This window comes from Macaca nemestrina, chromosome 1, assembly GCF_043159975.1.
Source record: "Macaca nemestrina isolate mMacNem1 chromosome 1, mMacNem.hap1, whole genome shotgun sequence".
NCBI lineage: Eukaryota > Metazoa > Chordata > Mammalia > Primates > Cercopithecidae > Macaca > Macaca nemestrina.
The window spans coordinates 122430872-122445692 of NC_092125.1; the positions used below are offsets into that span (position 1 = coordinate 122430872).

A 14821-nucleotide genomic window follows, 5' to 3' on the forward strand; every position below is an offset into this window, starting at 1 on the left:
TTCTAATGGCCAGAGTTCAGAGAAGAGAGGAATTCCTTTGGGGCATGCAGGACCCTTAAAGCATGGCTCTGCCCAGGTCCAAAGACCCCTGGGGAGCCCTCCACCACACCTGAGGGCAGAAAGGACGTCAGTTTTCTCTTTTTCTGAGTTAGTGAGGCCCTTTTCTCCTCCCATCTGGTTTCCACTTCCTTGGGCACGTCCCTGCACCCATGTGGCCACTGGGGGGCACTGTTGGATGATCCTGGAATTTCAGGCGACAAGCAAGCATTCCAAGACTCCTAGTCGCCAGCCAAGGAAACCACAGGGGTTCTCCACCCCAGGCGTCCCCAACCCTCTGTCCCTCCTCCTAGTTGTCCTTTGTGCCCCAGGCTCTCTTCTGCTCCTAAGTCATCTTCCCTGTACTCTTCCAGATACACGTTGACTCTGCAATACCAGGAATGCCAGGATGCTTTAGCCACCTTCTGTCCTCTACCTTTCCCTCCCCTGCTTCAAAGACTTTGGTCCATCAAAGCACCAAAGCATCCTGCTGCTGACACTAACAAGTAGTGCCAAGGTATTGCCTTTAAGGAAGATCAGGAGTGGAACATCTGGTGGCAAAGAAAATCTTTCTAATAGCCCCATTCTAGTGACCAACTTGAACCTCCTTCTAGCAGGAGAGTTCGGGAGTAGGGGACTTAGAATGTTTTGTTCTTTTAAGAAATTCAGAACATATGTATGTTTAAAATAAAAATAAAAATATTTGAGCCAGAGAGGCTGAGTCACTCCAGAGCCTCAGATTTGAGTTCCCAGGGCAAGCGCCACTGCCTCTCCACGCAAGAGCTTACTCCAATCAACAAACACATTTTTTTATCCAATTGTTTTCTACCTAGTCTTTCGCACCTCTAATTCTACTTCCTTAGCATTCGGGTAAGGCCCTAGGTAAGTGGTGCATGGCAGGCAGGCCCTCCTCTGTTCTTACAGGTCACCTGTGGGTGCTTTAGGCCATCAGACTTCCAGTAAAGCCAGTCATTTTCCTCAGATTCAACTTCAGGAAACTCCTCACTGCAGTTTCAGCCTCCTTTCTGCAAGGCCTCAGAGTCAAAGATTCCCTGTGTTCCCTTTGTAATGACCCCTCTTGGACTCAGAGAACATCATTAAGATGCACTGAGCATCAGGTTTGCACTGTTTGGAATGTTTGCAGGATTCATTTTCAAAATGATTTGGCATCTTCGAAAGTCCTTTCTCCCTTCTTAAACAGACAGTGAGATGTGATGGGGGAACCGTTGATGTGGGGGTCAGCAAGGCCTGGGCTGGGATCCCAGCTCTGCCACTTACTAGAGCCGTGTGACCTTAAGCAGGTCCTGTGACCTCTGAGCCTTGATGTCCTCTCAGTAAAATAGTGACAGTAGGAGGACCTACGGTGCCAGTGGAGATAAGGGAGATACATGCATTCGTCTGCTTAGGGCTCCCGCTCCTCGGCCAGGTAAAGTTGAAGAACGAATCATAGAACAAGAAGTAGCCCAGTTTTCCCATTTTACAGATGAAGAAACAGGGGCCCAAAGAGGGGAAGTGACTTACCAGGTCACCTGGTAATAAAGTCAGGACAGGAACTGGCAGGTCAAGGGCCTTTCCATGATATCAAGTTGCTTCTTGTTTTTCTGTTCTATTCCTCTTCTCTACTGACCAAAGGCCATAAAAGGGAGAGAAGGACCTGGGGCTTAGAGTCACCTTCAGGCCCAGCTAATTCAGCCACATAACGCAGACACTAAGGCGTCAACCTGCTTTAGGCTACGTTTATGAAGCAAAAGCAGTGATACTGTCTGCCCTTCTGGGCTAACTGGGCCACACCAGGGTCAAAGTGTTCTTCTCTGGAGACTTTGATACATGGCCCACTTTGAAGTTAGAAAACTTCAGAGGATGGCCACGGTGGTGCAAGACCTCAAGCCACAGCATGTAAGGAAGAGTTAAGGACCTGGGAATAATGACCTCAAAGAAGAGAAGCCACAGAGCTTCTGGCCACTGTTTTCAACTTTGTAAAGTGCTGATGTCTGCAAGGTGCAGGGGAGGGGAGGAAGAATTGCTCTGTATGGCCACAGGTGGGTAGAGAAGCCTGAGTGAAAGCTTCAAGAAGGATAATTCCTGGTCCACAAAGGCAACTGAAAAGTTAGCTCTGTCCAAAGTTGGAATGACCCCTGGTAGGAGGCAATAAGCACATGTGAGCAGAAGCTGGAAGACCATGGGTGCTTAGGAGACCTTAAAGCACAGAGTGACTACTGGACAGGACCAGGTTCAGCCCACAGTATACCCAAACACTCTAATGAGAACAACACAGCAGGATGGATAGGAGCATGAATTCTGGAGCCACAGTGCCTGAGTTCAAACCCTGGTTCTTGCCTGGACTGGCTGGGTGACCCTGAACAAGATACTTAACCTCTCTGTAAAATAGAGAGGGAGCCACCAGCTCTAGGAAACCCTCCTCCCTGCCCTGCTATCGTCTGATACAGAGGCTGCCTGGTGCATCCTCCTCCTGGCAGTGATGACTGGTGCAAGGCTGGTCTTCCCTCTTGACCCCTCTCAGCCTCTTGGGCAAGAGTCAGAAATAGCCCCTGGCTGGCCCTGTGGCAACTCAAATTTCTTTGTAAGTGAGGGCCCTCTAAGGACACCAAGTCTAGGGGCTGAAAGGCAAGGAGAGGCAGTTAAGCTGTGGGCACCATAGAGGTCGTGCATCTGCTGGTGTTTGCTGGTTCACAAACACTGCCAGGGCAGCTTCTCCATGCCCAGCCTAGACCAGACACCAGTATGCAAGGGCAGAAGAGACATGGCCCTGCCCTCAGGGTGCTTCCACCTAGTGGAAGACCATGTGCGGATGAACACAGGCCCCTCAGGACTTGGTGTGACAGATCTGTGTCTGGAGCATAGAGTTGGTGGGTGGAGACCAGGAAGAGGGTTGAGAAAGCCTCCGTGGAGGATGTGACATGAGTTGAGTGTCAGAAGAAGTCATTGAAGTGACAGAGAAGGAGGAAGGCAGGGATTTCTGGCCAGGGGGCTGCTGGAGTCAAAGCAGAAACACCTGGAACCATCTGGAAGCTCACATTTCTTGATACCTTCCTGGAAGTCACTGAGATAAACACCTTGGGCACACTATCTCATTTAATCCTCAGAGCATGCACTGGGCATTATTAATCCCATTTTACAGATTGGAACCTGAGACTCAGAGAGGAAAAACACCCCACCAAAGGCCATGTGAGTGGCAAGCAGTGGAGGAGGGGCTCCACCCCAGGCCTGTCTGACTTGAAGTCTTAACCTAACCTGTCTGTTTTCAGCCAGTTAGAGCCTTCAAGGCCGTTTAATGTGATGCCAGTGTGGACTTCCAGGATGGGGGTTTAGAGGGAAGACAGGGGAACATCAGATCATGAAAGACTTTGCTCGCCTTTTAGGAAATGCAGGTTGATCCTAGCAATAGGGCGCCAATGAGGAGTTGAAGAGGTGACAGATCCTACCTGCACTTTAGCAGGGTCTCTATAGCAACTGTGGGGAGAAGAGACCAGAGGGGAGCAAGTCTGAAGACAGGACCAACAGGGGTTGCAGTGGCCCAGACTGTGCTTGCTGGTGGCTTGAACCAGGGTGACATGGGGAGGGAGAGGGAAACAGAGAGAAGCAAACAGACACCAAGGCCAAGTGATTGGCTGCATGTGGAGTGTGTCGGGTGAAGGAGGAAGAAAAGTGTTGACAAGGACATCCAGGTTTCTGGTTTGGGCAACTGGGTGAATGTTGTTACCCCTGTGTTACAATCACCTGCACTATTCAGCACAGTAACATGCTGTACAGGTTTGTAGCGTAGGGCAAAAGGCTCTACCATACAGCCTGGGTGTGTGACAGGCTATACCATCTAGGTTTGTGTAAGTACTCTATGATGTTTGCACAATGATGAGATCACCTTACACATTTCTCAGGACGTAGCCCCATCGTTAAGTGACACGTGACTGTATTTCCACCACTTTGCTATTCTGCCTTTGAGTATTAGTAGTGGGGGCCTCATGGTAAGACAACCAGCACACTGCTTGAACCAGAGCAGCAGCTCCAAACCGTGAGGGAGGGACTACCCTCATTAGCCATTCCTTAACATGTTCTTTTCTTTTATTTATTTATTTATTTATTTATTTATTTATTTGAGACAGGTTCTCACCCTGTCACCCAGGCTGTTGTGCAGTGGCGCAATCTCAGCTCACTGCAGCCTCCACCTCCCTGGGGCTCAGCTGATCCTCCCACCTCAGCCTCCCGAGCAGCTGGGTCTACAGGCATGCACCACCGTGCTGGCTGATTTTTCTATTTTTTGTAGAGATGGGGTTTCACCTTGTTGCCCAGGCTGATCTCAAATTCCTGGACTCAAGCAATCTGCCTGCCTCAGCCTCCCAAAGTGTTAGAATTAAGGGCATGAACCACTACACCCAGCCTTTGTTTTTTTTTTTTTTTTTCCCCAAGACAGGATCTTGCTCTGTCAGCCAGGCTGGAGTGCAGTGGCATGATCATGGCTCACTGCAGCCTCAAATTCCTGGGCTCAAATGATCCTCTCACCTCAGCCTCCTGAGTAGCTGGAACTACAGGGACAAGCTATTATGCCCAGCTATTTTTTAAAAAAATTTTTAGAGGTGGAGCCTTATGTTGCCTATGTTGCCTAGGCTGATACTGAATTCCTGGCCTCAAGCAATCCTCCCACCTCAGCCTCCCAAGTTACTGGGATTATAGGCATGAGCCACCCTGTAATAAAAGAACATATTCTTTTATTTAGCCAATATTGCAGTGAGATGAGTGTGTAGCAGCTCATTCAAGACAGGAGCCAAGGCCCAGGCATCCATGAAGAAGCCCCTTAGAGGCAGCTGAAGTTAATCTGAGAAGCCTTCCTGCAGGAGGCTGACCTTGACTTTGGAGGTAAGTAGTGGGCTGGAGTGGAGGCCCATGCCACTTCCAAGGGAAGTTCTCAAACGTCAGGCAGATGCACAACCACAACATCAGCAACAACAGTGACTTTAACAGAGTCCTGTTCCACGCTGACCAGGCTTTGCTTCTCCATGCACCTCCATGGGTATTAATCCTCTGTAGTCCTAACCAAAGACATGTTAACACACACTAACAATGAAGGTCCATTTCCCTCCTTCCTTCCCTCCTTCGCCCCCTCCTTCCTTCCTTCCTTCCTTCCTTCCTTCCTTCCTTCCTTCCTTCCTTCCTTCCTTCTTTCCTTCCTTCCTTCCTTCCTCACTCTCTCTTTAAGCCTATGAAGCAAGGGGGTAGGGGGGCCTAGTGTCCTACCTATTTTATTAGTAAACTGCTACACAGAAAGGTCAAGTGAGTGAGCTTGGGTCACATAGACTGCAGTCCTGGTCAGATGCCTTGCCTTGTCCTCCTCTTTGGGAGCCTTTGGGTCCTGACTCTTGCACCACCACTGCCTCAAGGCCCTCAGTTAAGGTATGAACAGTTAATCACCAGCACCAACTCCCTTCTAAACCAGACTGGCGTGAAGTCAGGTTGCCTCCAGGAGAGACGACCCCTGGGGAATCTCTGTTCCTGAGACCAGAAATTGAGCCCAGAGGCCTGGCACCGAGCTAACAGTAAAAGTGGACAGTAGAATGGCATGGTGACTTACAAAGTCACACAATCTTGAGTTCTGTTCCAGCCTTACTACTAATCAGCTAAATTACATTGGTCCTCTCTGAGCTTCAGTATCTTCATCTGTAAAATAGAGACAATGATATATTTCCCACTGGCTGGTGGCAAGGATTAAATCAAATGATCTCTGGAGGGCTGTCAGTCCAGTGTCCTCCTGCCCTGCCTACCTATGGGTGAGTGCGGACTGTGCCAGCACATGGGTGAGTGGGCAGGTGGGGAGCATCAAGCAGAAGTGGCAGTCATGCCAGGAAGGGGAGCTAGTTCCCTGGGAGTGACACCTGAGAAGATTCACAAATGGGAAGAACTAAGAGATTCTGCCTCCAGTCCCTCTGTGTGGGTGTGGGTGTGTATGCACACACAGTTATAAACTCTTCTTTTAGATGACCGTAGTCACCAATCACTCACGGTGACAGCCACCACAGCCCTTCCCTCTGCTGAGGGCAAGGCCTGGCTCTCAAGCAGGAAACCAAACCAAAGGGAAGGGAGTGGTCTTTGGGGATTTTCACCCTGCCCAGGGAAAGGATCAAGGGACACTCTGGCTGCTATTGTGTGGCCAAAAATCAGAAATGGAGCCCACCACAGAACTGGAAAGGGGGTTCAGTTAAGTTAGCTGGCTGTCCATTCTTTATACTAATTTTGTCCTTATTACCCTGTAAAGTAGCTTTGCTCTCCCATTCAACCAACTAGGAAACGAACAGTAGGAGTCTCAGAGAGTGTCAATAACTTGCTCAAGTTCATACAGCTAGCAAGCGTCAGTGCTCGGAATAGGGCCTGAGTTCTTTTCCTACACAGCACTGCCAAACCAAGTACTGACAGATACTTTTCAGGGCAGAAGCCCTGAAATGTGCCTGAACAACTGTTATGATGGTTCTTTTTTTTTTTTTCCTTCTTTAGTTAATTTCTTTTTTTGTTGTTGTTCACACTTAAGTTTAAAGGATAGAGAGAGGACAACATACCCCTGAGGCCAAGTCACAAAATAGAATCAGAGGTCAGAGGAAGATCTCAAAGAGGGAAATGAAATTCAAGGGCTACTCATTCTACTTGCACAGTGTGGTGTGGGAGCTAAGGGTACATGTCCTGGAATCACAAAGAACTAATTCCAGTCCTAGAGTCACCACTTATTAACCTCAGGCAGGTGATTTCACCTCTCACTGCCTCCATTTCCTTTCCTATAAAATGGTACTAATGTATACACTAACTTCTAGGGCTGTGAAGATTAAATATTGCCCTGGGTTAGAAGTGCTTAGCACGGGGTCTGACACATGGTAAGCCCATGTCACCAATTATGACAACTGATTCTCCTTCAAGGGCTTTTCTCTGTCCACAGCTTCTGTTTTCAAGAAGGAAGGCAAAGGAAATATATACATATGATCAAATGGATAAAGCATCTGACTTTGGCCACACAGGATTACCTGACTTTAAATGACAGAAGAACTCAGTGTGCCAAGTCGGAGAAACAAAGCCCCTTGGTGCTGGTCAGGGGAGGCTTTCAAAAAGAGTATATAGGGAAGGGAACTGGCAGTCAATTTGGTAGAGGGGTGGGAATGGTGAGATCTCAGGGAGAGTAAAGGGTGGGGCAATCTGGGAAGCAGAGGGAATAGGGCAACAAGGACCTGGTGATTGGGAGCCTGGAGAAACACCCCAGAGCTAAGCTGGAGGCTGAGAGCTATGAGGAGAGTTTCACAAGGAAGCAGAGCAGAGAAATCGTCATGTATTCAGTGTCTGCTGGATGCTAAACTCATTCAACAATTAAAACCTCACCACACCCTTAGGGACATCCTGATTTTTCAGAGGAGGACACTGGTGCCCAGAGAAGTGAAATAACTTACCTAGTAACTGTTAGGGATTTACACTTCCATCTGGCTGCCTCCAAAACACCCGAGCCGTTCACTGACTGGGACACTGACAGGCCAGGTTCAAGGGACTCTAAACCATACCAGCCCTTCTCTATAGTCATCTGTCATCCTTCAGGCTCCTGGAGGCCACTGCCCTCCCAGACCACCCCCTGCAGCTCTAGGCAGGCTCCCAGTCTTCAACCACACCTCACAGACTACCACTAGGAAATGCCAGAATCCAGAGTCGGGCCTCATGGGCTTTCGGGGCTCTCCCCATGAGGCACACACATAGAGAGGAGGGTTTCCTGGCGGGAGGGTGGGGGAGGGCCCAGTGGGGACTTCTCAGTGCTAGAGCCCCTCTGAATCCAGAGCTCCATATCTACCGCAGTCTGATCTCAAGGAACCACCACTGTTTGGCACACCTGTCTAGGTGACCCTGACAGGGACCTGGAGAACAGAACTAGCAGGGGCTTGAGGCTGTCTTATGCCTCCCCAAAGCACCCTGGACCTTCTCAGATGCCCTATCTAGGCAGAAGGCAGGCTGGGCTGCCCACACACATTTCCCAAAAGCAAAGGGCATCCTCGTCTGCCCACCTAGGGTGCTGTAAGCTGCACTCTCAAGTTCAGAGCCCCGTGGGCCAGCTGGCTTTGCAAGTTCTGCCAGAGGGCCCGTTTTGTGAGTAGCTGACTCTTCCCAAGGGCAGCAGCGTGTCCCCCAGCCTTCCCTGCCCGGGCCCTGGGGGAGGGAGTCGGGGAGTGGTGAGGGCCAGCCCTGCAGTGCTGCCTGTTCCTGCGGCTCCTGTCGGTGGGGGCGAACACAGCAGAAGAGTTTCTGCCACACTGCGGACCGCACCTGCTGCATTTCCCTGTGAAGCCAAATCTTTGCTGGGTAACAGGGAGGTGGGAAGCCGATCTGGAGAAGGGGTCGCGACAGCGGGAGAAAGGGCAAGAAAGGGGTCTGCAGATCCTGTCTGGCGGCACCACAGTAATAGCAACACGTCTCCCGCGGGGCTGGATCCCGCCGTGGGCCTGGGATAGCTGCTATTGATTATCTCCTCCTTGCCTACTTCATTACGTTGGCAGGAGCCTCTCTCACCAGCGCCCCTCAACTTCTGCCCTCCCCAGTCTCCCCGGCCCAGCAGCACCCAGCTGAGCTCTCCTGGAGGTTCTGGTTAGTAAGCCGGGCTCTGCCAAAGAATGTTTTCCTCGCGGGGCGGGGGCTGAGGCCCGGGGGCCAACGAGGTGACGAGCTCGGTGGCGGCGGCTGGCAGCTTGCCGCCCCAGCCCTGGCCCCCACCGGCCCCTTTAATTCGAGTTCACCGTGGAGCCAGGTGCGGCGCTGCGTGGCGCGGTGCGGCTGCGGGCGGCGGCCGGGAGCTCCGTACGCGCCGCCCGCGGGACTGCAGAGCCGGCTCCCGGCTGGCCGCCCGCACCCCGCCGCCGCCCGCTGCTGGGGTTCTGCCGGCGCTGGCCGTAACCCAGGAACATGGAGGCCCCGGTGCCCATCCGGAAGGGTAAATCCGTGTCGGGGCGTTGCGTGGCGCGTGCTGCCTTCCCTGCCCGGCGGCGGCGCCCAAAGGGGCTGCGGGGCATCCGGCGGCGCAGCCTGCAGCGCAGCAGGCTCGGGCTGAGTTCCGGGCGGGCAAGCCCTTGCCGACCACTGCAGTCCGCTCGGCAAGTCCTGGACCGGGGAGATCAAGGGGAACTTGCACCCTGCTCAAGAAGAGTGCACAGAATGGGCTCGGGACCCTCTGGGGTTTGCGTGGCGCGGGGCGGAGGGCACGGAGAGGAGCTGGTGGGTGGTGGGAAGTGCAGCTGGCAGCATAACCAAGTCTGGTAAATAGCGCGGGTTGGAGGACCTGAACCACTTGGGACGGCCGGGCTGCATTCGCCTCTACGGCACAGAATAACAAACAGCTTTGCTGCAGAGAGGGCTTTCCCCTTCGCTGGGGCCGTGGGCTGCAGCCGAGCCCCCGCGCTTAAAAGGAAGCTGAGATCTGGGGCAGCAGCCTGGCGCCGGCTACTCCCCACCCCCAGAGATCAGGTTCCGGGATTTTTGGGTGGAGACTGAGCCTCGGCGGTCCCTCGGCTGGACCCCGGGGGCTTAAGAGCTGAGCTGCGCTCGGGCCCGCAGCAGGAGCCGACCGCGCGGGCAGGAGGGGGTTAAGGTGGCGCTAGCGGCCGCGGCCAGCGGGAGGGTCTGGTCCTCTGCGCCGAGGCGAGCGGTGAGCGCGCCGGACGGAATCCCGGCCGGAGCCCGGGGCGATGGGGAGAGGACCCAGACCCCTCCCCGCCCTGGGGCCTGCGGGATTGGGTCGGCAGGGGGCCAGTCCGGAAGCCGGCTTCCTCCAGGCTCCCCCTCTCGCTGCTGCCAAGCAGCCTCACAGCTAGGCAGGCTGAGCGTTTGTTCTGTGCTCCCTGCTGAGGAGATGTGAGGGATTTTCTCTTGGGGGAGAAATCAGTGGTCGAGCGACTGCCCAGCTCAAATGCCACCCGGCTCAGAGGGAGGCCTGCGGCCCAGGGATCCCGGAGGGAGAGTAAGTTCATCCAGCTTTCGTACAGTGCCGACTTTGTTGTGTGGGGTCTCCGTAGATGCGCTCTGAAGCAGTCTGTGTGTGCTGGGGGGGTGGGGTGCTTCTTTTCCAGGACTGGCTGAGGTCAGAGCTTGTAGACAGGCTGCAGTGAGCTAAGCCCTCCTCTTGGGAGCTGCTGTGCCCTGACATGTGGGGGTAGGAGTGCTTCTTCCAGAGTCCTTCCTGAGAGCAGCTGGGGACTAGGGACCTGGATCAACACAGGGTGGCCCCTGGATAAGGCAGGCCCAGCTAAGCCTGAGTCTTGCTCCCTGGGAGAAAGTGCTTCAAGCTGATGGGAAGCCTGCCCAGAAGAGGCAGGAAGGCTGAGGGATAGTCCTCAGGCCTGGCATCAGAATGGAGGGTGGGCATGGGGGCCTGTCACTTCCCATGAGGGAAGCTCCTAGGCCCTCCTAAATCTTGGCAGCTGCCCAAATGCCCTGGTTCCACCTTGCTGCTGTTTTTTTCCAGGCAACGTCACACCTCCTGAGGACAGCCAGGACTCCAGCTTTTGCTGAGCTTTGCATCTTGCCTCCTTCCTTCAAAAGGCTCCAGGCCCATGCTCGGCTGTCTTCAAGTCCCGCATGCCCCTGGCCAGGCATCACATCGCCCCTCCAGCCCAGCCCAGTCCTAGAGCTCACCTCCAGGACCCAGAATCTGCCCTCCTGCCCAGAATGACTCACCATTATTTCTAGCTGGAGTGAGAAGACGTGATGGGGAGTTGGGCTGCCTGTTTGTGCATCTAAGATTCCTGCAGCATCTGATCAGCTCTGCAAGGAAGAGAGCTTCAGGTTCCTGTCTGGTCAGGTAAATCAATCTATCATTTAATAACAACCTTGTGTAGAATCATTAGGGTAGAGGCCAATGAGGAAGACCCAGGCCCAAGATCCCCCACCGTGAATACCTCCCTGGGTACGAGTATCTGAGACATTAGTGCAGCACCTGGGAGAGGGTCCACTTTTAACCTATTAGCATGGGGTTATGCTCCACGAAGCCTGTGTGGTACAAGTGGGCCTGTACCAGCCACCTTCCCCCAGTGCAGGGCATTCCAGAGGTTCCTTGAGAGATTGCTACCTGCTCCCCCTGATCCCCAGACAAGTTACAAGGTGAAAGTACATTTTGCTTTGTCGTTGTGGTGGTGGTGATCATGTTTCTGAACTCTTGGCTGAGAGATGGGAGACAAAAAGTGGCAACCCATGTCGGGCTGCCAATGCTGAGTAGCCGCATGTCAATAACTGCCTCTGTCTTTCAGCCAAGCGAGGCTGTCTCTCCAGCTCTCAGAGAGCTCTCGGGGCTCTCCTGCAGGAGACCAGGCCAATGCTCCTGTGCTTCCTGGGGCCAGTAGCAGCACCCTGAGCTCCCTGCCACCAGGCAGCTGAAAGGCATAGCGTGAGGCGCTTCTCAGTCCCAATTATGACAGTGGCCACCGGAGACCCAGCAGACGAGGCTGCTGCCCTCCCTGGGCACCCCCAGGACACCTATGACCCAGAGGCAGACCACGAGTGCTGTGAGAGGGTGGTGATCAACATCTCAGGGCTGCGGTTTGAGACCCAGCTAAAGACCTTAGCCCAGTTTCCAGAGACCCTCTTAGGGGACCCAAAGAAACGAATGAGGTACTTTGACCCCCTCCGAAATGAGTACTTTTTCGATCGGAACCGCCCTAGCTTTGATGCCATTTTGTACTACTACCAGTCGGGGGGCCGATTGAGGCGACCTGTGAATGTGCCCTTAGATATATTCTCTGAAGAAATTCGGTTTTATGAGCTGGGAGAAGAAGCGATGGAGATGTTTCGGGAAGATGAAGGCTACATCAAGGAGGAAGAGCGTCCTCTGCCTGAAAATGAGTTTCAGAGACAAGTGTGGCTTCTCTTTGAATACCCAGAGAGCTCAGGGCCTGCCAGGATTATAGCTATTGTGTCTGTCATGGTGATTCTGATCTCAATTGTCAGCTTCTGTCTGGAAACATTGCCCATCTTCCGGGATGAGAATGAAGACATGCATGGTGGTGGGGTGACCTTCCACACCTATTCCAACAGCACCATCGGGTACCAGCAGTCCACTTCCTTCACAGACCCTTTCTTCATTGTAGAGACACTCTGCATCATCTGGTTCTCCTTTGAATTCTTGGTGAGGTTCTTTGCCTGTCCCAGCAAAGCCGGCTTCTTCACCAACATCATGAACATCATTGACATTGTGGCCATCATCCCCTACTTCATCACCCTGGGGACAGAGTTGGCCGAGAAGCCAGAGGACGCTCAGCAAGGCCAGCAGGCCATGTCACTGGCCATCCTCCGTGTCATCCGGTTGGTAAGAGTCTTTAGGATTTTCAAGTTGTCCAGACACTCCAAAGGTCTCCAGATTCTAGGTCAGACCCTCAAAGCCAGCATGAGAGAATTGGGCCTCCTGATATTCTTTCTCTTCATAGGGGTCATCCTTTTCTCTAGTGCTGTCTATTTTGCAGAGGCCGATGAGCGAGAGTCCCAGTTCCCCAGCATCCCAGATGCCTTCTGGTGGGCAGTCGTCTCCATGACAACTGTAGGCTATGGAGACATGGTTCCGACTACCATTGGGGGAAAGATAGTGGGTTCCCTATGTGCAATTGCAGGTGTGTTAACTATTGCCTTACCGGTCCCTGTCATTGTGTCCAATTTCAACTACTTCTACCACCGGGAGACAGAGGGAGAGGAGCAGGCCCAATACTTGCAAGTGACAAGCTGTCCAAAGATCCCATCCTCCCCTGACCTAAAGAAAAGTAGAAGTGCCTCTACCATTAGTAAGTCCGATTACATGGAGATCCAGGAGGGGGTAAACAACAGTAATGAGGACTTTAGAGAGGAAAACTTGAAAACAGCCAACTGCACCTTGGCTAACACAAACTATGTGAATATTACCAAAATGTTAACTGATGTCTGATTGAAACCTATTACCATACTCACAGCTCAATGGAACTAATGCAGATGTTGCATAATAGCCTGCATTGTAGTCAGTGTGTTCTACAGTGTGTATCTGGTTCTGCATGGAAAGCAATAGTTGTGCAAGTGACTTTTGATCTTTTGACTTTGATTTAGGACACAGAATATCTATCATGGCTTTCATGCACATCCTCATCACCGGCTTATGAGTTTCCAAAGACGGGAGTCACCTGTCAAGCTAGGATTTCAGAAAGACATTGAGGCCACCTCATATCCAATACACAGTGCACCATATCAGTGCCATCATTCCTTCCTAATGAAATGCACACAACATCCAGGAGATGGTACTCCCCTCCCCGCCATCCCACCACCCCATTTGAGCCCACCTGCCCTTTCACAGAGGAACACAATCATGGTTTAGCTTTAAATAGCTGGTGTTTACTCAAAAGGTCATTCTCATTTTTGCATTGAAAAGAACACACAGTCCTGTGTGTTGGAATTACTTTCTGTGTCACAGGCTGAGGTTTGTGAATTGCAATTGCCAAGTAGATGCTCCGGAGGCTTGTGTTTCATAACGGAAAATGCTGCATTCTGCTTTTTCTCTGCAGTGTCGATGTGAGGGAAGCCCGGGGGAGGGACAGTTAGTATAACCAAATATGAGTTGTCAAGTTTCACATTTGTTCCCTTAGGCCTATGGGGAGAAGCTAACAAACCAACGGACCTCTAAGCCTCTGATTTCACCATTTTTGCAGGCTCCAGGGTCACAAAAACATGTCTGGTTTCTTACTGGAGTTTGCAGACATCTGCTTTCCTACTAATGTGGCCCGGCTACACTGACACTGCAGTGAAATTTACCAGTGATGCAATAGAGCTGCATGGGTGTTTGTTGCATGAATCTCAATATTTAAAACACAGGAGATAACCTATTTTCCTAGTAGCCTACACAGTATTAATATTTAGAGTATTAATAGGCTTGGAATGGTCTTGAACTAGGGGTTTTTTTCCCATCAGAAGGCAAAATCCCTCCATCAGGGGAAAAGATAGACTATTTGGAATGGAACTAAAACTTCTGGCCCCCCAGCCTAGCTATCCCTGTTCTTCTAAACAGGAACACAGACCTCTGCAAAGCCAGGAGAGTAAGCAGGGAAGGCAGCATCTGAACACCTCACATGACTGCACCTTAGGAAATAACCTAGTCACGGGCATGACTGTACAGTGGACCAGGGCATCTGGTCCTGACAACAGGCAGGTCTGTGGATCCAGTGTATATAAATATATATCGAGTATCTCTCTTTCATGCGTTCCTCTACCTAGCTAGCGATAGAAAAAAAAATTGCATTTGAACATTGTACAAGCTTATGCAATATTTTTGACACAGGGCAATTTATGCATGTGTTTGACTATGTGCACTAGGGTGTATATATATACATACATATGTGTGTATATGTATATACATACACACACATATATATATATTCATTTTCTGGAGTTCAGGTTCAGGAGCAAATCCACTGCTTGGTGGGTTGGCTGTCTAAGAGGCCTAACGGGTTAATTTGTCTCACTGGTAACCCCACTGGGCCTGGGTTTGCTGCCATTGCCTCAGACACTCCAGTATCCATGGATTCCTAGACGTTAGAATTGTCTTTCTGCCCTCCATGTGCTGCAGCTTCAGTTCCCATGGCTGAAGCTTGTCTTACTGAGTGCACAAGGGCCCTGTGGCCCTCACAGTTCCAGCTGTCCTGGGCCAGACCTACCCTGGGCCTCCTCTCTATAGTTCATCCTGTTCATCATCTCCATTTTCACGTTTACCTATGCCACTTGGATCTTATTATCATTTGGCTCTGCATCTGTCACTTTCACG

At 51.8% G+C, this 14821-nt stretch overlaps 1 protein-coding gene across 7 annotated transcripts; it reads left to right on the forward strand.

Moving 5' to 3' along the window:
* Nucleotides 1–4792: 4792 nt before the first annotated feature.
* On the forward strand, nt 4793–13023 carry LOC105479232 (potassium voltage-gated channel subfamily A member 2). Of its 7 annotated transcripts, none has more exons than XM_011737155.3 (3): nt 4793–4908; nt 10520–10855; nt 11301–13023. In XM_011737155.3, exon 3 carries the CDS (start codon nt 11462–11464, stop codon nt 12959–12961), a length of 1500 nt encoding a protein of 499 aa, XP_011735457.1. In that variant the 5' UTR covers nt 4793–4908; nt 10520–10855; nt 11301–11461; the 3' UTR covers nt 12962–13023. The 7 variants fall into 7 exon arrangements, with proteins under 7 accessions (XP_011735457.1, XP_070952801.1, XP_070952749.1 ...); XM_071096700.1 differs by lacking the exon at nt 4793–4908 and adding an exon at nt 8347–8367; XM_071096648.1 differs by lacking the exon at nt 4793–4908 and adding an exon at nt 8360–8378.
* The last annotated feature ends 1798 nt before the right edge of the window (nt 13024–14821 follow it).